Here is a 24,521-nt window from a genome sequence, read left to right on the forward strand (position 1 = left end):
CTCTTCTCTGCCAATTTCCGTCTCTTCGACTATTTAACTTTACTCTCTCTCTCTCTCTCTCTCTCTCTCTCTCTCTCTCTCTCTCTCTCTCTCTCTCTCTCTCTCTCTGTATTTCACCTCCCTGAATACATATATATATACATATACGTAACTTCATTCAAAATTTCGATATATTTGACATTTTTTTAATTAACAATAACATAACCTAAAAAATAATTGTAAATTAAAAAGAAGGATACTAAATATTATTTTAAACAACCTAATAATCTAATAACCTAATAATAGTTATGAATTTAAAAAAGGCCTAAGTACTAGCTCAAACATAACCTAAAAGTAATTATAAATTGACGAGATTTGAATAATTGCCTAAAACATAACCTGAAACTAGTTATGAATTGAGAAAGCTTTAATAGTACATATATCTAATAAAACATAACCTAATAGTAATTATAAATTGACGAGGTCTGAATAACTGACTAAAACATAACCTAAAAGTATAATTATAAATTGAGAAGGCCTAATTACTGCTTAAAACATAACCTAAAACTAGTAAAGAATTGAGAAGGCCTAATTACTGCTTTAAACATAACCTAAAACTAGTTATGAATTGAGAAAGCTTTAATAGTACATATATCTAATAAAACATAACCTAATAGTAATTATAAATTGACGAGGTCTGAATAACTGACTAAAACATAACCTAAAAGTATAATTATAAATTGAGAAGGCCTAATTACTGCTTAAAACATAACCTAAAACTAGTAAAGAATTGAGAAGGCCTAATTACTGCTTAAAACATAACCTAAAACTAGTAAAGAATTGAGAAGGCCTAATTACTGTTTAAAACATAACCTAAAAATAGTTATCAATTGAGAAAACCTAAATACTACGTTAAACTAGTAAACAATTGAGAATGCCTAATTACTGCTTTAAATATAACCTGAAAATATTTATGAATTGAGAAACTCTAAATACCACCTGAAACTAGTAAACAATTGAGAATGCCTAAATACTGCTTAAAACATAATCTAAAATAATAGTGAGAAATTAAAAAAGCCTAAATACACTGTTAAAAATCGCGGGCTTCAACTTTACACTAAAAAGATTGAAATAATAAATTTTCAATCCGAAAAGGGTAAATGTTTGCATGTCATTGGTTGGACAAAAAACTTTAAGCCAATGAAATATAAACATTCGCACTTGTCGAGATTGAAAATAAATAATTTCAATCTTTTTAGTGTAAAGTTGAAGCCCGATTTTTAACAGTGTAATACCTAAAACATAACCTTAAAGTAATTATAAATTGAGAAGGCCTAATTACTGCTTAAAACATAACCTAAAAATAGTGATGAATTGAGAAAGCCTAAAAACTACCTAAAACATAACCTAAAAATAGTTATGAATTGAGAAAGCCTAAATACTACCTAAAACTAGTAAACAATTGAGAATGTCTAATTACTGCTTAAAACATAACCTAAAAATAGTTATGAATTGAGAAAGCCTAAATACTATCTAAAACATAACCTAAAAATAGTTATGAATTGAGAAAGCCTAAATACTACCTAAAACTAGTAAACAATTGAGAATGCCTAAATACTGCTTAAAACATAACCTAAAAATAGTGAGGAATTGAAAAAGCCTAAATAATACCTAAAACATAACCTTAAAGTAATTATAAATTGAGAAGGCCTAATTACTGCTTAAAACATAACCTAAAAATAGTGATGAATTTAGAAAGCCTAAAAACTACCTAAAACATAACCTAAAAATAGTTATGAATTGAGAAAGCCTAAATAATACCTAAAACTAGTAAACAATTGAGAATGCCTAAATACTGCATAAAACATAACCTAAAAATAGTGAGGAATTGAAAAAGCCTAAATAATACCTAAAACATAACCTTAAAGTAATTATAATTTGAGAATGCCTAAACACTGCTTAAAACATAACCTAAAAATAGTTATGAATTGAGAAAGCCTAAATACTACCTAAAACATAACCTAAAAATAGTTATGAATTGACAAAGCCTAAATACTACCTAAAACTAGTAAACAATTGAGAATGCCTAATTACTGCTTTAAACATAACCTAAAAATAGTTATGAATTGAGAAAGCCTAAATACTACCTAAAACATAACCTAAAAATAGTTATGAATTGAGAAAGCCTAAATACTACCTAAAACTAGTAAACAATTGAGAATGTCTAATTACTGCTTAAAACATAACCTAAAAATAGTTATGAATTGAGAAAGCCTAAATACTATCTAAAACATAACCTAAAAATAGTTATGAATTGAGAAAGCCTAAATACTACCTAAAACTAGTAAACAATTGAGAATGTCTATTTACTGCTTAAAACATAACCTAAAAATAGTTATGAATTGAGAAAGCCTAAATACTATCTAAAACATAACCTAAAAATAGTTATGAATTGAGAAAGCCTAAATACTACCTAAAACTAGTAAACAATTGAGAATGCCTAAATACTGCTTAAAACATAACCTAAAAATAGTGAGGAATTGAAAAAGCCTAAATAATACCTAAAACATAACCTTAAAGTAATTATAAATTGAGAAGGCCTAATTACTGCTTAAAACATAACCTAAAAATAGTGATGAATTTAGAAAGCCTAAAAACTACCTAAAACATAACCTAAAAATAGTTATGAATTGAGAAAGCCTAAATAATACCTAAAACTAGTAAACAATTGAGAATGCCTAAATACTGCATAAAACATAACCTAAAAATAGTGAGGAATTGAAAAAGCCTAAATAATACCTAAAACATAACCTTAAAGTAATTATAATTTGAGAATGCCTAAACACTGCTTAAAACATAACCTAAAAATAGTTATGAATTGAGAAAGCCTAAATACTACCTAAAACATAACCTAAAAATAGTTATGAATTGACAAAGCCTAAATACTACCTAAAACTAGTAAACAATTGAGAATGCCTAATTACTGCTTTAAACATAACCTAAAAATAGTTATGAATTGAGAAAGCCTAAATACTACCTAAAACATAACCTAAAAATAGTTATGAATTGAGAAAGCCTAAATACTACCTAAAACTAGTAAACAATTGAGAATGTCTAATTACTGCTTAAAACATAACCTAAAAATAGTTATGAATTGAGAAAGCCTAAATACTATCTAAAACATAACCTAAAAATAGTTATGAATTGAGAAAGCCTAAATACTACCTAAAACTAGTAAACAATTGAGAATGTCTATTTACTGCTTAAAACATAACCTAAAAATAGTTATGAATTGAGAAAGCCTAAATACTATCTAAAACATAACCTAAAAATAGTTATGAATTGAGAAAGCCTAAATACTACCTAAAACTAGTAAACAATTGAGAATGTCTATTTACTGCTTAAAACATAACCTAAAAATAGTTATGAATTGAGAAAGCCTAAATACTATCTAAAACATAACCTAAAAATAGTTATGAATTGAGAAAGCCTAAATACTACCTAAAACTAGTAAACAATTGAGAATGCCTAAATACTGCTTAAAACATAACCTAAAAATAGTGAGGAATTGAAAAAGCCTAAATAATACCTAAAACATAACCTTAAAGTAATTATAAATTGAGAAGGCCTAATTACTGCTTAAAACATAACCTAAAAATAGTGATGAATTTAGAAAGCCTAAAAACTACCTAAAACATAACCTAAAAATAGTTATGAATTGAGAAAGCCTAAATAATACCTAAAACTAGTAAACAATTGAGAATGCCTAAATACTGCATAAAACATAACCTAAAAATAGTGAGGAATTGAAAAAGCCTAAATAATACCTAAAACATAACCTTAAAGTAATTATAATTTGAGAATGCCTAAACACTGCTTAAAACATAACCTAAAAATAGTTATGAATTGAGAAAGCCTAAATACTACCTAAAACATAACCTAAAAATAGTTATGAATTGACAAAGCCTAAATACTACCTAAAACTAGTAAACAATTGAGAATGCCTAATTACTGCTTTAAACATAACCTAAAAATAGTTATGAATTGAGAAAGCCTAAATACTACCTAAAACATAACCTAAAAATAGTTATGAATTGAGAAAGCCTAAATAATACCTAAAACTAGTAAACAATTGAGAATGCCTAAATACTGCATAAAACATAACCTAAAAATAGTGAGGAATTGAAAAAGCCTAAATAATACCTAAAACATAACCTTAAAGTAATTATAAATTGAGAAGGCCTATATACTGCTTAAAACATAACCTAAAAATAGTTATGAATTAAGAAGGCGTAAATATTGCCTAAAATATAACCTAAAAATACAAATATGGATTGAATTTACAAATATTTTAACCCCTAATTTGTCACTGTTGGGTCAAATGGACCACGTAATCTACATAGAATTTTTCAAGATTATCTTGTAATACCTTAAAAAAAATTATAAAGTAAAAATAATCAATATTTTTTTATTTTTGTATGAAATTTAGGGGTCTAATAGACCCCAGTGTGATAAGTACGTGATTATTACCCTTACCAGACAAGGATAATGACAATAATAATAATAATAATAATAATAATATAATGATATAAGTAATATTTTTATATATAAAATATGTATATAGTATTTATATAGTAGTATAATAATTATTAAAAAAATAATAATAATAATAATAATAACTTCAGTTCTGTATATAAGTAAATTAAAAAATGAAAAGAAAATAGAAAATTTAATGGAAAAACAAACAAAAAAAAATTCTCAATAAAACGAATGTACATAACATGTCAAGATTCTAATTCTATAATATGGTATAATGACTCATTGCACGACGAAGAATTATATATATTTATATATATATATATATATATATATATATATATAGGCAACATTTAAAATTAGAACAACACGTCTGCACATCTCTCAAGCGCATTAAATTGCAAATTATTTTTTTTTAATTCTATACTTTAATACTGCGTATAATATGTATATACATATATAGAATACAAACATCTAAAAACAATTTAAGAATTCTTATAAAAATTCTTTCACTGAAAAAAATATTTCTTGTTTTAAGAGGATTCCTCTTATTTTGATGCATATTTTCACAGAAAAAAAAATCCGTAAACTGAAATTAAGAATATATTCTTTGCGCCTATATTTAAAAATATATTTAATCCTTAAATTCAGTATATATTATTTTAAGAATAATATATACTGAATTCAAGTATAAAATATTCCTATACCAAGAATATTATATACTTAAATTATGTATATATTCTTATTTTAAGAATAATATATACTGAATTGAAGTATAAAATATTCTTAAACCAAGAATATTCTTTATTTACTTTAAGAAAAGACTTTCTTAAAAAAAAAAAAAAAACTCTAAAATAATAAAATTGTAATAGAAAATCCTCTTAGAAATTAGAGGAATACTATTAAACCAAAGAAATTATTCTATGTTCTAAGAATATTACTGTTATTCTTAAAATATTATTCTCTCAATGTAAGAGGAATGTGCTAAAGTAAACCTATTTAATATGTATACGAACTTCTTAAAAAAAAAAGACGAAAATATATATATTCTCCGGTAATATACTCTCGTTACAAGTATAAAATTTAAAACCATTTTTAAAAGAGGAATTTTCCTCTTAAAACAAGAATATTTTTTCTTTTGTTTCGTAATATACATAATTCAAATAAAAAAAAAAAAAATGTCTATACTTAAAAAAAAAAAAATTCATTAAAGAAACTGTGTCGTATTTTAAAATGTGAATGATTTACAGATCAAAATTTCGTTTCTCTCTCTTAAAGTTAAATCGCATTACATATTTGTATTATCGTGACCGATATCGTCAAGAAAATGAAATTTTAATTGCTAGTCACGTAGCAATCGTATAAAAGGTATAATATACACGGAAAGAAAAAGTGTTAAAAATATTTAAAATACTTTTTAAAATAATAATAATAATAATATGTAATTCACTACTAATTTTTTACTATATTTGTTTAATATTGATTCTTGGTACTTAGTACCATATATACTAAATACTATAGGATTTAGTATTCAAGGATTATAGTATTCTAATTTTAAGAATATTAAATACTGAATTTAAGAATAAAATATTGAAAAATATAGGTGCCAAGTATATATATTTTAAATTTCAAAATATACACTTGGGACCTACACTGAAAAAATACTGAAAAAGAATCTAAATTTAAGTATATTTTCTTAGCACCTACTTAAGGATACTTTATACTTAAATTCAGTATATTCTATTCTTAAAATATGTATATATATTCTTAATATTAGAAATATACTATTAGATATTCATCTTAAAATATATTTCCAATATTAAGAGTATATATTCTTATATTTTAAGAATAGTATATATTTAATTTAAGTATAAAATATCCTTAAATAGGCGCCAAGGATATAACTTAAATTTTGATTTACGTTTTTTCGGTATATTTTAGACTATTTTATATACCTAAATTCAGTATATATGTAATATTCTTAAAACTAGAATATACTCTTAATATTTACTCTCTAAATTTGAATTAGTAGTTTTTTACTAATGGAAAGAGTGCGTATTTGTTTACCAATTGAATTAGTAATAGTTTTGACTAATTTTTAGTAAAAAAAAAAAACTTCTAATTGCGCAAAATTTGATTAAAATAATAAGCGTTGCAGCTTATTTTAATGCCTTTTAATTTTCTGTGTTGTCATAGCAAAAAAATTTAGCCGTGGTTACTATAATTTTTGATAGATCTGATAGCAAATTTAACATCTGTAAGCAATTCCTTTTTTTCATGTGCATTATTAAAAAAAAAATTTTTAATAATAAAAAGTAAACAATAACTTTTTGATATATGTATAATTACCTTTGTTTTGCGGTGGTGTCCTCCGCATTTCACAGGGGGCTCCACTGTCCTCTGCAACGAGTGTAGCAGTAGCAGCAGCAGCAGTGCCAACCGAGCGTTGTTGATAGTGTTGATAATGTTCCGACTGTTCGTTGGATAGCGCTGCAATATCCAATGGAGAACGTGGACTACTATTGTCTCCACTCGTGACCGTTGTCGCTTCGTCCGGTGAACTTGCCCCAGTAATATCTACACACACACAAACACATAAAAAAGATGCAAATTACATCCACAAAAATACAAAACTTAATTAATTTTTAAAAAAATTACACCACTATTTTAAATATACATACACTAGGTACAACACCTATATTTAGTAGAGGCTAATATTTCCTAACCCCCCTTTTGCCCCCCTTTTCTCAAGGCACACACACACACAGTTCTAGATATTTACTCCTTCAACAAAAAAAATTTTTTTTGACCCATTTGATACTGACTTATTTTTTTTTGCACAATTAAAAGATGGGAGAGAGAGAGGGGGGGAAAAAACACACGTTGAGTTCACGAGGGGGGTAATTTTTTAATTTTTTTTTACTTCGGAAAAAATAAATAATTTCTTCTTTTCCCCAATGGTTATTTTAAAACGGGGGTAGTGTCATCTGGCGGGGTTCTCGCCGCCAAAAAAGAGAATGAGTGAGTGAGTGAGAGAGCGAGAGAGAGAGAGTGAGGGGGGGAGGGTTTTAAACACCGTACGCGAACGCGTTCGATGTGATTGCGAACACGGCCCCTCGCGAACTGGTGGCCATATTGCTCGTTGCTACGTCGTCCAATTGGCTCCGCCTATCCCTCACTCACAGAAACTGAATACCCCCCTTGCCACAAGCACCCCACCCCGCCCCCCCCCTCACAGTTCATCCCCTCTTTCTTCTTTGTTCACTGTGTGCAACCCAACCGCATATATATATATATATAACACTTTGGCAAAAAAAAAAAAAGAAGAAACACTTTTGGCCTTATCGTTTTTATGAATTCTAAGCTAATGATGTTCGAATTCTAAAATTTTGAAATTTTTCTTTTAAAATGAAGAAATGGGACTGATGAATATGTTTTTAAAAATTGTTAGAATTTTCATTTTATGAATATTGTCATAAGTGTATCAATTACTGCTGATTCCTCCAATTACTGCGATTTTTACACTCAAAAAAATAAGTAGTAGATTTGACTACTTTTTAACTACCCTGTATAGTACAATAGGTCCTCAACTCAATTTTAAAAGTTGTATTAACTACTAAAAAGTAGTTAAAATAACTAAGAATGTAGTTGATATAATAAGATTTTGTAGCTAGTTTTAAATTCTAACTACATTTTTAAGTTAATTGTACTACTAATTTTTAACTACTTAAGAAATAGTGAAATTAACTACACAAACATTGTTAAACTAACTAAGAAAGTAATTGTTTTAACTTCTTTTCACTTAACTACCCAAAGGTAGTTGAAGATTTCGGATAAATTTTTTTCAGTGTATAAAATTAGTATAACTTAGTAATTGAGAAATATTTGGTATTATATCCACTACTCTCAAAATCTGAATTAGTGAAAAGTGAGCTACTAATTTAAATTAGTACCACTGAAAAAAATGTTGCCGAGAGAAATTCAACTACCATTGGGTAGTTGACTATAGAAAGTAGTTAAAATAACTACTTTTTTAGTTAATCTAATCATGTTCATGTAGTTAATGTATAACTATTTTTAAGAAGTTAATAATAGTTGATTTTACGTAAAAATGTAGTTAAAGTACAACTACAGGTCGGTGGTAAAATTAACTTTCTTAAGGTAGTAAAAACAAGTGGAATTGTATAGTCAACTCAAAATTTCAAGAGTAGTAAATCCAACTACTATTCACCAGTTATATGAAATGTAGTAAAAGGAATTATTTTTTTTAATATAACGCCCAGGTGAAACGATTCTACGGAAATCACTCCACGGAAATTCCATACGGAATTCCGCAAAAATTCTATACGGAATTCCGCAAAATTTTGAAAGTATTCCTTTCGTAATTTTGCGAATTTTTTTGAAAGAATTCCATACAGAATTGCACCAAATTTTCAATAAAATTCCACAACTTTATTTTTTGCTGATTTTTTTGTGATTCTAGTCGAACTTATTTGAGAGGTCAATAAAACGTTTTCCAAAAGAAATTTACTATCTTTCAGTCAACTATAACTAACGGTAGTTGAATTTCTCGACTAATTTTTTTCAGTGTATCCACCAGCAATTATTTTAAAATTACAAAAAAATCAGTAAAAAATACACTCAATAAAAAAAACTAGTAGATTTGACTATACTTTTTAACTACCCTATGCATAGTTCAATACAGTCCTTAACTGAATTTAAAAAGTTTTATGGACTATTAAAAAGTAGTTAAAAGAACTAATAATTTAGTTGGGTCAAGGAGATTTAGTAATTGTTCTAATTTTTGAAGTTGATTTAACAACTTTTGTTAAGTACAATTAACTACTATAATTCTTAACTCCATAAAAAATAGTTAAATTGACTACACGCACATAGTTAAAATAACCAAAAAACTAGTTACTTTTACTACTTTCAAGTCAGTTAACTACACGGAAAGACTTCTTATATTAAAAGACATTAAAAATGGTAATACATTTTAAGAAATTCAATATTAAATGGAGGCTATTCACAGTTCACTAATAATATTTAAAATTGCAATATGAATACTTATTAATGAAAGAAAATTAAATTTCATATATTGACTTAGAAATTTTAGTTTTTGTCTCTATTAAATTTGAGACTAGTAATTTGTAAAAAAAAAAAGTTTACTTTTCATTACTAAAAATAACACGAATTAAAATAAAGTTTTTGAAATTTTAACATATTAAATATGAAAAGATCTTAAAACCATAGCCACACGTATATCGATGTGAAAAATTAAAATGTTCACTTTGGAAATTTAATATCGACCACTATTGATCCTCGCGCTTGGCTCCCGAGGATTGACGAATCTACCCGAAACTATGAATATGCCGCGCGGGAAGATAAACGACAATCAGTTCGATTTTAACGATTTTCACTGGGAAATCATTAGCAGAAATGATTTAAATAATGCTGCTTTTTCGTATTTAAATACGACAAGAGATGGAATGTATATTAATAAAACTTGGATCTGAATAATGGTTTTTTCATTTTTTTACTCTCTTTCAAATTATATATTTGTCGTTATGAATAGCACTTTTGTAATTTTATCCCAAATAATAATTTAATATTTTAAAATATTTTAGTTTATTAATAATTTACATTTATATTTACTGATTATTTATTATTATTTCTTAAAATATTTTAAGATAACTCATCAATTTTTAACAGTGCCGATATTAAAATTTGCTTTTCTTGGTTTTAAAATTTGTAATCACTTTTTTTAATTAAGAAAATTGTATTTATGAATTTTACAAATATTGACAAATGATTTACAGAATTAATAGTGACTATAGTGATTTTAAATATTGACCCTGAATAGCCTCACTTTGATATAGTAAAATACTAAATTTTGGTTCTATTTTTACAAATTTTTAATATAAGAAGTCTTTCCGTGTAAAGGTAGTTGAGTATTTCGGCTAAATTTTTTTCAGTGTACAATTGTGAAATTCTAACAAAAATTTTGTGCAATTCCAACAAAAATTTTGTGCAATTCCGTATAGAGATTATGTGTGCAATTCTTATAAAAAATTAGCAAAATTACAAAAGAACTTCTTTCAAAAATTTTGCGGAAATTTTTGCGGAATTCCGTATATAATTTTTACGGAATTCCGTATGGAATTCCGTGTGGAATTTCCGTGTGGAATTTCCGTGGAGTAGTTTCCGTAGAATCGTTTCACCTGGGACTGCTTTTTGAGTATAGTAAATTTTTTTATTAATTTCTATGATTTTATAGGCTTCAATAAAATTCTTGTTGTAGAATTAAAAAGTCGTCTGTAATTAAAACTACTATACTTTAAGTAGTAGATTTTTACTATTTTCATTAATTTTGATAAACTTACAGAAGATTTTTGATGTAGAATTTACAAATCGTTTCCAGTGAAAACTACTACTTTAAGTAGTAGATTTTACTACTCAATACAATAGGCTTTAAGAACATTTTTGTTGTAGAATTAACAAATCCATTGTGATTAAAACTACTATACTTTAAGTAGTAATTTTTTACTATTTTAATTAATTCAATAAGCTTGAAAAACGTTTTTGATGTAAAATTTACAAATCGTTTCCAAAAACTACTACTTTCAGTAGTAGCTTTTACTACTTAAAGTGGTTCAATAGGCTTTAAGAACATTTGATGTCGTAGAATTAAAAAATCCTTTACAATTAAAACTATCACTTTAAGTAGTAGATTTTACTGCACTATGCAATTAAATAACTTATAATATAATTAAAAGATGAAAAATTTACAAGTCAAAACTTAAAAAGAATAGTTATAGCAACTAATAAAAGTAGTAAAAATGACTAATTTAAATAGTTAAATTACCAAATTGGACAAGCAGAAAGTAGTCTTCGAGTAGTTTGCAGACTGTCGTAGCGAGAGCGTGCGTGGTTAGTCGGTTAAGGTATCGGATTGCGAGCGTGTTAGGGTCGAGGGTTCAATTCCCGTCGGTTAGAAATTTTCTCTGTTAGTTACATAATCGTTAGGGCAGCATAAAATAAGCGTCAGTATAGGAGAGAGGATGAAAAAGTCAATTCTACTGATAATAAACAATTATAAATAAAAAATAATTTTATTTTCCTATTTTAAGTAGTAAAATCTACTATATACTTAAAGTAGTAGTTTTAATTGCAAAAGATTTATTAATTCTACAAAAAAAAATGTTCTTAAAGCCCTATTGAACCACTTTGAGTAGTAAAGTTTACTATATACTTAAAGTAGTAGTTTCAATTGCAAAATATTTATTAAATGTACCAAAAAAATGTTCTTAAAGCCTATATTGAACCACTTTAAGTAGTAAAATCTACTATACTTACATCTTGAGTTGTTTTAACATTTTTAAATTGAGTTAATACAATCACAAAATGTCATTCTACCAATTACATTTTTAATTGGTTTAACTATTTTTCAGTTAATAGAACCGTTTAAATTCAGTTGAGAACCTATTCTACTACTCAGAGTAATTAAAAAGTAGTAAAACCTACTAGTTTTTTTTCAGTGTATAGTATACATTAGTAGAGTATACTTTAGTATAGTATACTTTAGTATAGTACTCTCTAAATCTGAATTTGTAGTTTTCTACTAATGCACGGAGAAAAAGAAAAAGTAATTTTTACTACTTTCAGAGTAAAACTGGACCAACTCGAAGTTTCTGCGCATCTCTGGCAATTTTTACTCCAAAAATAGTAAAATTTATTATTTCTGTAGTAAATTTTACTGTTTCCGTAGTAAGTTTTACTATTTCTAGAGTAAATTTTACTATTTTTGGAGTAAAAATTGCCAGAGATGCGCAGAAATTTCGAGTTGGTCCAGTTTTACTCTGAAAGTAGTAAAAGTTACTTTATAAAAGAAATCTTTTTTCTCCGTGTGAAAGAGTGCGGATTCGTTTATCAATTGAATTAGTAACAGTTTTGACTCTTTTTAAGTAGAAAACTACTAATTGCTAGTAGAAAACTACTAATTTATGGAGTAAGTCGTATTTTTTACTATTTCAAATAAGTAAGCCGATTTACTCCCTGAATTAGTAGTTTTCTACTAGCAATTAGTAGTTTTCTACTAAAAAAAGAGTCAAAACTGTTACTAATTCAATTGGTAAACAAATCCGTACTCTTTCATTAGTAGAAAAACTACTAATTCAGATTTAGAGAGTACATTTTAGTACAGTATACTTTAAGTACAGTATACTTTAAGTACAGTATACTTTAAGTACAGTATACTTTAAGTACAGTATACTTTAAGTACAGTATACTTTAAGTACAGTATACTTTAAGTACAGTATACTTTAAGTACAGTATACTTTAAGTACAGTATACTTTAAGTACAGTATACTTTAAGTACAGTATACTTTAAGTACAGTATACTTTAAGTACAGTATAATACAGTACACTTTAATTTTATTATACTACAGTATACGGTAGTATTGTATATACAGTATAGTACAGTACACTATACCACAGGCATAAAAATACTTCGAAACAAAGGAACTATTCTATTTTCCCAAACTTAAAATACTTAGCATTCTAATCAAGCAAAAAGAAAAATTAAAATCCCTATATATACATCTCTATATAATTAGAGGCAAAATGAAGAAAGGTTTAACCCTAAATTCCGGTGAGAATTGGTCCTAAATGATCATTAAAGAGTATATATATATATATATATTCGGATCAGTGATGATAAAAAGAGTAAAAGAAGAGTTAAAAAGGGTTTCAGGCTGACATGTAGCTTACTGGTGGCAAGAACGAGTCTGGAATATTTACACATGCGAAAAGCGTTAAGTTAAAGAGGATATGCTGGAATCTTTAAATACATATAGTAGTAGTGTGTTCGTTTCTGCCGATTCACACAACCGGTCCATGGACAACATTTTAAGAAGGTTTTATACGAATTCGGAGAAGTTACAAACTCGATTGGCGCATACCGAGTTTTTAATGTTCCCCGTCAAAATGGTTAAACTGTATATATATATATATATGTTTGATTCGTCCCTTCACCATCTACTATATATCTATACAGGTACCAACCCTGTTATGGATTTCCGATAGAACAAGATATAAGCGTCACGCATCGAGTTCTCTCTTCTCCTGATTCGGTTCAATGAATCCTATATTGGAATATATATATTAGAGGGTGTCTCTTATTTTACAAATTGAAGATAATTTCTATGATTACAATCTAAATTTGAATTAGTGAGAATTGATTCGCTAATTTTAATTAGTGCGAAAAATATTAGTATTTAACAATTTTTACAGCGAAAAAAAAATATTAAATTTAGAATATATATAGGTACTGGGATCTATTTTAGAATATATATTTTTTGACTTAAATTTGGTACAGCGATAAATTTCACGGAAACAGGGAAAGTTTTCGCTATTCTAGAGAAACATGTTCCAGATAAAGATTTTTTTTCCGTGTAACATTTAGAATGTGTATATATACACACAAAAAACAAATACTGAAATCATTAACATTTTAAAATCAAAATACCTGAAAACTAGCGTAATTTTTATCTTAAAACTAGATTAAGTCAATTTTAAGACTTAAAATCATACACTGAAGGCTGAAATTCAGTAAAAATTGTTCTAATGTTAACGGTTTTAATCAAAAGTAAACTGAAAGTAAGTATTATTTTTTAGTGTGTACTAAAAGTACTAAGAATTTATATTCTAATTTTAAGAATAATACTAAATTTAAGTATATATATATATAAAACATTCTAAAATAGGTCCCTAGTGTATATTCTGAAATTTTAAATTACTTGGCACCTATTTTAGAATATTTTTTATACTTAAATTCAGTATTATGTTATATTTTAAATGTTGCAGTTAAAAATCCGCAGAAAATCGAATAAAGAATATATTTTTCTTAAACTCGCGCAGAAAAAATAAATAATTTCTAAAATATTTTCATAAAACAATATTTAAAAAAAAAAAAAAAAAAAAAACATTGAAAGAATAAAAAAAGAAAGAAGGAGAGAGAAAAAAAAGTGAATTAGGTGTTAAAGAAGGTGTCCTTGAGTTTATTTACAGATGGATAGAATCAACGTGTGGAAATTCGAATTTCATATTGTCACGATAATATCAGGTCAATGACAAAGTTCCTTTTCGCACTCTATCTCTATCTCTCTCTCTTTCTCTCACATTTATATAAAAATCAGATAAAAATCAAATCATTTAAAATATTTAGTCCTATTTAAACCAATAACAAATTTTTACACCCAGAAAAATGTTTCTTTAAATTGAAATTGAAAATATTTCTTTGAATCAAAGAAATATTTTTTTGATTCAAAGAAATATTTCTTTGATTTCCAAAAAATTTACTTCTTTGAATCAAAGAAACATTTTTCTTAGTGAGAATTTTTTTTTAGGCAATCAATCCAGTTCGAGTGTATCTATAGGTACTACTATTAAATAACATAATATGACTCGAAGGTCTAAAATGTTGGCTCGAAACTTGTGAGACCGCAAATCCGCTCAAGTCATTGTCTACATTTTATTCAAGTATAAAATAATGTGCTCATCGAATGCCATCCTGTCTCAAATCACAGTTACAATGTCACATGTTACTCTTCATCGAACATATGTATTTTATTTTTCGACTGTGACATTTGATATAGAATGCCCCATATAAAAAAAAAAATTTTTAAGTTTGAAAAAAATTCCCTTATTAAATTTAATACAAATTTTTTCACTTTTTCATAATATTTTATTTTGAAAAATCTTTTTCTTTTTTTTTTTACCTAATTCGTTTCCTAAAACCTAAAAATAGTGTTTTTAGGTTACATTACCTAAAACCTAACAACATTATTTTTAGGTTATGTTACCTAATTCGGTTCCTAAAACCTAAAAACGATTTAGGTAACATAACCTAAAAATAATATTTATAGGTTTTAGGTACCAAAACGTAAAAATGTATTTAAATTTTAGGAAACGAATTCGGTAACATAACCTAAAAATAGTGTTCTTTGGTTACGTTACCTAAAAATAATGGTTTTAGATTTTAGGGAACCTAACCTAACAACACTATTTTTAGGTTATGTTTTTAGGTTTTAGGAAACGAATTAGGTAAAATAACCTAAAAACACTATTTTTAGGTTATGTTACCTAAATCGTTTTGTAAAATCTAAAAACTGTTAATTAATTCATTTTAAACATTATTTTTAGGTCATGTTACCTAATTCGGTTCCTAAAACCTAAAAACGATTTAGGTAACTTAACCTAAAAATAATATTTATAGGTTTTAGGTAACAAATCCTAAAAATGTATTTAGGTTTTAGGAAACGAATACGGTAACATAACCTAAAAATAGTGTTTTTTGGTTACGTTACCTAAAAATAATGGTTTTAGATTTTAGGGAACCTAACCTAACAACACTATTTTTAGGTTATGTTTTTAGGTTTTAGGAAACGAATTAGGTAAAATAACCTAAAAACACTATTTTTAGGTTATGTTACCTAAATCGTTTTGTAAAATCTAAAAACTGTTAATTAATTCATTTTTAACATTATTTTTAGGTTATGTTACCTAATTCGGTTCGTAAAGCCTAAAAACGATTTAGGTAACATAACCTAAAAATAATATTTATAGGTTTTAGGTAACAAATCCAAAAAATGTATTTAGGTTTTAGGAAACGAATACGGTAACATAACCTAAAAATAGTGTTCTTGGGTTACGTTACCTAAAAATAATGGTTTTAGATTTTAGGTAACCTAACCTAAAAACACTATTTTTAGGTTTTAGAAAACGAATTAGGTAACATAACCTAAAAATAGCGTTTTTAGGTTATGTTACCTAAATCGTTTTCAAAAATCTAAAAACTGTTAATTAATTCATTTTTAACATTATTTTTTTTAGGTTATGTTACCTAAAATCAACTTTTTTTACAAATCAAAATTTTTTTTTTTAAATTAAAATTTTTAATATTTTAAATAGAAAAAAAGTGGTTGGATAGAATTAAACTTTGAGTAAATGTCTTAATTTTCAAAAAGATAATAAGTAATTAAAGTGTGAATGAAAATTTCAGTTCTCTCTCTCTCTCTTTCTGTCTTGAAAAAAAAAAGGGAAAGAGAGAGACACCTCAGGGCGCCGCCCGCGTGCTTAAAGCAGATAGATTATTAAGATCTTACAGAGCAAACTCGCATGTTATTACACCGTTTTAATCTGAGATAGAAAGTTCCGGTTGTCAGATTTACTGGCTTTGCGATCCCCCTCCGGAATTTTGCAACTATACACACGCCCTAGGAATTTATTTTCTCAAAACACTTTTTTAACACAGACACTTCAATGCGATATTTCTTATGAATAATGTTCAATTTTTTCATTTCTAAATAATAAAAATTACTTACTATTATTTTATATCGAATTTAAAAAAAAAAAAATTTTTAAATCGAAATTTTTTGAAAAAAAATTCTGTTCCTCCTTTAAATACTGTTTTTTTTTTTAATTTTTGAGAATCGAACAAAGAAAAAAATCTAAAATTCGTTTTAGTTTGAAAACATTTTTTTTTTTTTACGTATTTCTGATTTTAATTTTAAATGCAAATATTGGTGAATAAAAAAATTTTAAATTCGAATACGAAGGTCGCAGGCATAATGAATTTACACAATGTTTCCTGCATTTGAAAAATATTCCATTGATGATAAATTTTGTCGTGTGTGAATAACTAAATTTGTAAAAATATATAAAAAAAAATACATTTTTTTTTCTTGACATGGAATGACCCTTTTTTTCCTATATATAAAAAGGGGAATTCTATTTAAAATTTTCATTCATTAAAATAATTTTTATAACAATTCAAAATATAGAATTTTTTACATATAGATTGTTTTTTTTACTGGAATTTTCACATGGAATGCCCCTTTTTATATATAGAAAAAGGGGGACATTCCATGTAAAAATTTCAGTAAAAAAAAGAAATAATTTTTTTTTCAATTCCATAAAAAATTACTTATTCTTTCATATAGATTTTTTTTACTGAAAATTTCACATGGAATGTCCCCTTTTTTCTATACATAAAAAGGGGCATTCCATATGAAATTTTCCATTAAAAAAATAAATTTTTTCTAATTTCATAAAAAAACTACTTTTTTTTTTACTGAAAATTTCACATGGAATGTCCCCTTTTTTCTATACATAAAAAGGGGCATTCCATATGAAATTTTCCATTAAAAAAATAAATTTTTTCTAATTTCATAAAAAAACTACTTTTTTTTTACTGAAAATTTCACATGGAATGTCCCCTTTTTTTAATACATAAAAAGGGGCATTCCATGTGAAATTTTCCATTAAAAAAATAAATTTTTTCTAATTTCATAAAAAACTACTTTTTTTTTTTTACTAATTTTTTTACATTTCACATGGAATGTCCCCTTTTTTTATACATAAAAAGGGGCATTCCATATGAAATTTTCGGTGAAAAAAAAAAAAAAACAATTTTTTTTTCGAATTCCCCCCCAAAAAAATATATTATTTTTCCACATGGATTGCCACTTTTTTTCCTACCCAAAAAGGGTCATTCCATATAAAATTTCCCAAGTAAAAAAAACAATTTTTTTCTCTTTTCTATAGAAAAAAAAAATATATTATTTCATAACATAGAAAGCCCCGGTTTTTTTTTCGAAATTAAAAAGGGTCATTCCATGTAAAGTTTTCAAGGAAAAAAATATTTTTTTTTTTTTTGTATAAAAAGGGGCATTCCATGTAAAATTTTCAATAGCAAAAAAAAATTTTTTTTTAGAATTCAAAGATATAAATAAAAAATTGACTATTTTTGGAAAATTTATTGTTAAAATATGAAAAATAATTTTTTTTTTCCTCTTTCTTTAAAGTGTAAAAATTGAGAAATTATTTACGAGAACGATAAATTTTTGTGTGCAATGATTGCATCCATCTGCGGCCCTGTCCCGGAGTATTGATCTTTCGCGAGAGTCGTCTGTCGCCCCTCCCCAAGTCAACCACTAGGATACTACTATCCCTGTCTGACCCTATGTTAGTGCCTGACGGGATGTCAGGCACCTGTGTCCAGACGTCCCAGACATATCTACCGAGAGAAAAAAAAAAAAAAGAGAGAGAGAGAGAACTAAGAGAAGGCACTAGAATTCACGTCCTATAATGCGACCAATGGTGCAAACACGATTTTGTAACAGAAACAAAAAAAAAAATAAGAAAACCAAAAAAAAAGGGTAAATTAAAAAAAAAAACCCCGAAGAAAAAAAAATTGTAAGACGACTTGAAAAATCCGGTTTTCATATATATAACGATACGATCAAATTATACCAGAGATTAAATTATATCACTTGGTGACAAATTCCGATAGTATCGATAAAACAGATTTCCCTATTTACCGACCTCAGTGAAATATTACTTTATTAAAAACGACTATCATTGAAAATAAATAGAATAAATTAAAATTTAAAAAATTAGACTATTTCTTTGTGTAACAATAATTTTTTCGAAATTTTCATTTACTAAAATGAATTCTATAAAATATAGAATTTTACAAAATTTTTTTTTAAAAAAATATTTTTTGCAAAAGCAAAAAAATTTTGCTTGTGATTTATATTTGCATTTCAAATGCTATATAAATTGTCCTCGCGCACCTTAAACTTATTAAAAATCAATGTTAAAATACTAAGTAACTATACAGTGAAAAATAAAAATTTATTTTCATTCAAATAATAATCGATTATGGACTATTATCAGAATTAAATATTTCCTTAAGCGAAATATTTTCTGAGTCAATTAAATTTTTTTTTTTTTTTTTGTTTGTTCATTTTATTTTATTTCATTTTTTTACTTCATATTTTTATTGAAACAAATTTTATTCGTTTGAATTATTATTTTTTCCCGAATTTTCATTAAACTGATTTTCTATATTATAGAATTTTTATAGAACCATAAAAAAAACGTACATTTATTACGGAATTACCCCAAAAAAATCCAAAAAAAACAGTTATGACTTTCAAAAAAATTAATGGATCCTTATTAAACTTGGTAATTATGTTCTCAGCAATAAAAAACATAATTTTATCTGCAAAAAAATTCAAAATTTACGAAAAAAAACGCATATTTATTATGGAATGACCCTAAAAAAAATCCAAAAAAAAGTTATAACTTTCAAAAAAAATTACCGGATCGCAATGAAATTTGGTAAATATGTTCTTTGCAATTAATAACATTAATTAGAAGTGGAAAAATACAAATTTAAGAAAAAAAGCAAAATTATTATGGAATGACCCTAAAAAAAATCCAAAAAACGGTTACAACTTTTAATGAAATTACCGAATTTTTGTAAAATTTTATATTTATGTTCTTTGCAATGAATAACATCTTTTAGAGGCGAAAAAATATAAATTTTGAAAAAAAGCGCACAATTATTATGGAATGACCCAAAAAAAATTCAAAAAACGGATATAACTTCCAAACAAACTATCGGATCTTTATATAACTTGATAATTATGTTCTATGCGATAAATGAGATTCTTTTAGTACAAAAAAATAAAAAATTTACAAAAAAACGTATATTTATTACGGAATGACCCCAAAAAAATTGAAAAAACAGTTATAACTTTCAAAAAAATTTCTAGGTCGTTATAGAATTGAATAATTATATTCTTTGCAATGAATGGCATCCTATAAAGTCGAAAAAATATAAATTTTGAAAAAAAAGCACACAATTATTATGGAATGACCCCAAAAAAAATCCAAAAAACGGTTATAACATCTAAAGAAATTAACGGAATCTAATGGAACTTAATAATTACGTTCTTTACGAAAAATAATATTCTCTTATAGCAGAGAGATACAAATTTAAGGAAAAAATGAATATTTATTACGGAATGACCCCAAAAAAATTCAAAAAAACAGTTATAACTTTCAAAAAAATTACCGGATCGTTATGAAACTTGGTAATTATGTTCTTTGCAATGAATGAAATCTTTTAAAGGCAAAAAAATACAAATTTTCGAAAAAAACGCATAATTATCACGGAATGACCCCCAAAAAAATCCAAAAAACGGTTATAACTTCTAAAGAAATTGACGGATTCTTATGAAACTTGGTAATTAGGTTCTTTGCAGTGAATAACATTCTTTAAAGGCGAAAAAATACAAATTTAGGAAAAAAAACGTATAATTTTTGAAAAAAAACGACAATTTTGAATTATGAAAAAAAAAATCCCGGGAAAATAATCAAATATAAATGTTTAAAAAACAAATATTAAAAAAATTCTAAATAATGAAAAAAAAAATTTAAGATTTTAAAAATAAAAAAATAATATTTACCGCTTGTTTCCTTAGTATTTTCATATCCATTAACAAGTTGTCGCATACGAAAATCGTCTTTGCGATTAATTCCACTTGCTGGTGATGATTCGCCATTTTTATTTTGTGACCATCGATTTTTTGAACCTCTCTGCTGTTGCAATGGCGATGATTTTGAATTACTCTGTGAACTTGTACCCTCAGGTCTATTACCACCTGTAATATAAAAAAAAAGAAAAAAAATTATTTGTATTTAATTACAGATACTAAAAACCATAATTTTTTTTTTAACAAAACTTTTTTTTTTTCCTTAAAAGAAAATTTTAAGAATTTTTTTTTGTTGAAAAAAAAATTTTTTTTTTATACAGAAATGTATAACAAAAAAATTATTTTCCAATAATTTATTTTTATAATTATTTATTTTTATTTTTATTATTTTATTTTTTTACTCTGTGCAATTTTTAATACATTTTGAGGTTAGGTTAACGGAATGAAAATTTTTATTTAAAAAAAAAAAAAATGTAGATATTATTTTTTTAGGTTTTTACTTTTTTTTCCTCTAACAAATTTAGAGGTTAGGTTATAACGAAAGATTTTTATTCACATTCTCAATATAATAATAATAATAATAATAATAATAAAAATATAATTTATAATTTATAGTAAAAATAATAATAATAATAATAATAAAATTTATAATTTATAGTAAAAATAATAATAATAATAATAAAAATATAATTTATAATTTATAGTAAAAATAATAATAATAATAATAATAATAATAAAATTTATAATTTATAGTAAAAATAATAATAATAATAAAAATATAATTTATAGTAAAAATAATAATAATAATATTTTGGCGGGAATTATTTTTATTTAGTATTGATTCGGAAGATATTTTTCTTCGAATAACAAAATTTTAGAGGTTAGGTTAACGAAAAAAAAAATTTGTTATTTATTTACTCGAAGTACCAAGTTTTATTAAGAAAAAAAATTTTTTTTATTATAATTTATTATAAATTTTATTTATAATATTTATATTATATTTATTATAATTATATTATATTTATAATATTTATCATATTTATAATATTTATATTATATTTATAAAAATTAGTTAATTATTATAAATTATTTCCATTTTCTTTTTTTGGCGGGAAATATTGTCACAATACTTTTTTTTCCAATAAAAAAAAAAATTTAGAGGTTATGTTAACGTAACAAAAATTATTATTTATACTTAACACAAAGTTTTTATTTTTAAAAATCTGTATTTTTTATTTTTTAAAAAATGATTTTTTTTTTTTTTTTGTTTTGGCGGGAATATTCTACCTTTGGTTCACAAGATATTTTTTTTTATTTCTATATATAATATTTTAAAAAAGATTATAGAAAACAAAAAATTTATAGGTTAGATTAAACATAAATTTTAATTTACAATTCCAAAAAAAAGAAAATAATTATTTTTATTTTTGGCGGGAAATATTCTCGTGATATTTCTTCTAATAAAATAAAATTTTGAGGTTAGGTTTTACAATTTATTTTCCATTAAAGAAAAAAAAAACTTTTATTTATTTAATATATTAATATAGAAATATTTTAGAAAAATTTTGTTTCCTTTCTCTATTTTTATTTTTATATATTTATTTTCGTTCGCGGTTATTTTCACCTGTCACGAAATAATTTTATTTCAAGTTGGCAGCATTGCAGTAGTGTATATATATATATATATGAATATATGTACTATAGAAAAAGAAAATCACTTTGCTTTAGCCTCACCTGGCACAAAACACACTCACATATATATATATATAACAAAAAAAAACACACACACACAAATAATTTAAGTATATCTGAAAAAGCACCCTTTTGAATTCCTACCTCCATTCGTCTCTATTCCCCTCACACACACACAAGGAACAAAAAAAAACCCCCCAACCGAAATAAACGTCGTATTTCAATACAAAACGTAATAGAAAAATAATTCCCGAAGAAAAGAATTTTCTATTTATTAAAAAATAAATGATTTTTTATTTTTCACTAAGAGACAAAAAAAAAAAGGAATATTATTTTTGTTAACCAAGAGAATGACGAGAAGAAAGGAGGGGAGGGGGAAAGAAGCAAAGTACAATTGGCGCGCGAGGGAAAAATTTTCACGTGGTTTTTTTTTCACGCTCTTTTATTTTAAGGGGGGTGGGGAAAGGGGAAATTCATTTTCTTTATTTATTTATTTATTCATTTTTTTTTTTTACCTGAAACAATATCCTGTGATGTCATTTGCAAAAGAAGTGCAAGTTGTTGGCGCTCAGACATCCGCGCTGGGTAACCACGGAAACGACTGTTACCGCCTGCGGGCATTCCGTCCTCATAACTCATGCAACAATACGCCCCAAAAAATTCACTAAAAACACTGTTTATCACTCTTCTTCACCATTCAAAAAAAAAAAGAAGAAAAAAAAATAAACCCCCCTTTTTTCTTTCCTATTTTTGTCTTTGAAAATTTCAAAAAAACAAATACGGATTTTATAACCTCAAAAAAAAAAAAAAAATGGAAACAAAAAATAAAACACTGGTTCTTTTTTTTTAGTGTATATTGAAAACACTTATTATTATCATCATTGAGCTGTGTTTATAAGCTCTCTCACTATTTTTCTCTTTCTCACACATATACACATAAACATTTATATATATATATATTCACTATATATTCACGCCATTTTGACCTACCGAGCGCGCACGAATAAGAATAACGTCTGATGATAGAGGGTCACGAGATTATAACTTGACAATAGATTTATTGACGTAATAAGCATTTCATTGAATATAATATTAAATTAACACGTGATATACACTATTTGTGATGATTTAATTGATGGCGCGACGCGGCATGTGTCTTTCAAAAAACAGGTTATTAAATATATGTACTTCTTATTTTTTTTTTTTTTTGTCATTCAACGAAAGAGAGACCCAACCAACCACACAACTTTTAGTTAGGCTACACAACACGCGCGCAAATATACAGAGAGAGATGCATTTTTAGTTCTTCGTCGTTGTCGTTGTTGTTGTGCGCCACTAGTGCGCAATATGACGCAACTAAAAATTTTAACATTTCTCTTTTTTTTTTTGTTCTCACGTTGGTAGTTAGTTGTGTGGTTACTTCAAAAATTTAGCGCGGGATTATTTGAATTTTGCAAAAAAAAAAATGGAATTTGTTTTTTTTATTTATATATGAAACAATTAAATTAAATATATAGAAAAAATAATTAATAATAGAGTATTTTTATAATAATTATAATATAATAATAATAATAATAAATAAATATATTATTAATATTTCCATTTTTAATTAAAGCAAAAATTGAATATTTTTCATTGAATTTTCAATTTCTTTAATATTTCACTAATTATTTATTATTATGTATAAATAAATAAATATTAAAAAAAATAATAATAATATTAAAAATATTAATACAAAACTAAAAAAATAATCAAAATAATACAAAAAATATAGTATTATTATTATTATTATTATTGTTATATATTTATATTATTTTTTGATAATAATTTATAATAAATAATAATTATAATATAATATTATTATTATTATTATTATTATTATTATTATTTTATTAATATTGTTATTATTTTTCTTATTTTATTTTTTGTCATTTTAATGTATTTTTCTAAATAATTGACTTCGTTATC

At 25.3% G+C, this 24,521-nt stretch overlaps 1 protein-coding gene across 3 annotated transcripts in view; it reads right to left on the reverse strand.

Annotated features, from left to right (window-relative positions):
* The window catches only part of LOC127290015 (uncharacterized transmembrane protein DDB_G0289901), a 41,193-nt gene extending 17,323 nt beyond the window's left edge, over positions 1 to 23,870 (reverse strand). The window contains exons 1-3 of one of the 3 annotated variants that reach the window (XM_051318357.1): positions 23,069 to 23,870; positions 20,835 to 21,029; positions 6,865 to 7,092 (exon numbers count right to left, since the gene is read on the reverse strand). In XM_051318357.1, coding sequence (XP_051174314.1) covers positions 6,865 to 7,092; positions 20,835 to 21,029; positions 23,069 to 23,192 — 547 coding nt within the window. In that variant the 5' untranslated portion in view covers positions 23,193 to 23,870. Of the gene's footprint in view, positions 1 to 6,864; positions 7,093 to 7,196; positions 7,624 to 20,834; positions 21,030 to 23,068 lie in introns of those variants that run through there. The other 2 variants (XM_051318358.1, XM_051318361.1) reach the window with 2 other exon arrangements.
* Positions 23,871 to 24,521: the final 651 nt, after the last annotated feature.

This window comes from Leptopilina boulardi, unplaced genomic scaffold (assembly GCF_019393585.1).
Source record: "Leptopilina boulardi isolate dan_hultmark-lab unplaced genomic scaffold, ZJU_Lbou_2.1 LbouV2_55, whole genome shotgun sequence".
NCBI lineage: Eukaryota > Metazoa > Arthropoda > Insecta > Hymenoptera > Figitidae > Leptopilina > Leptopilina boulardi.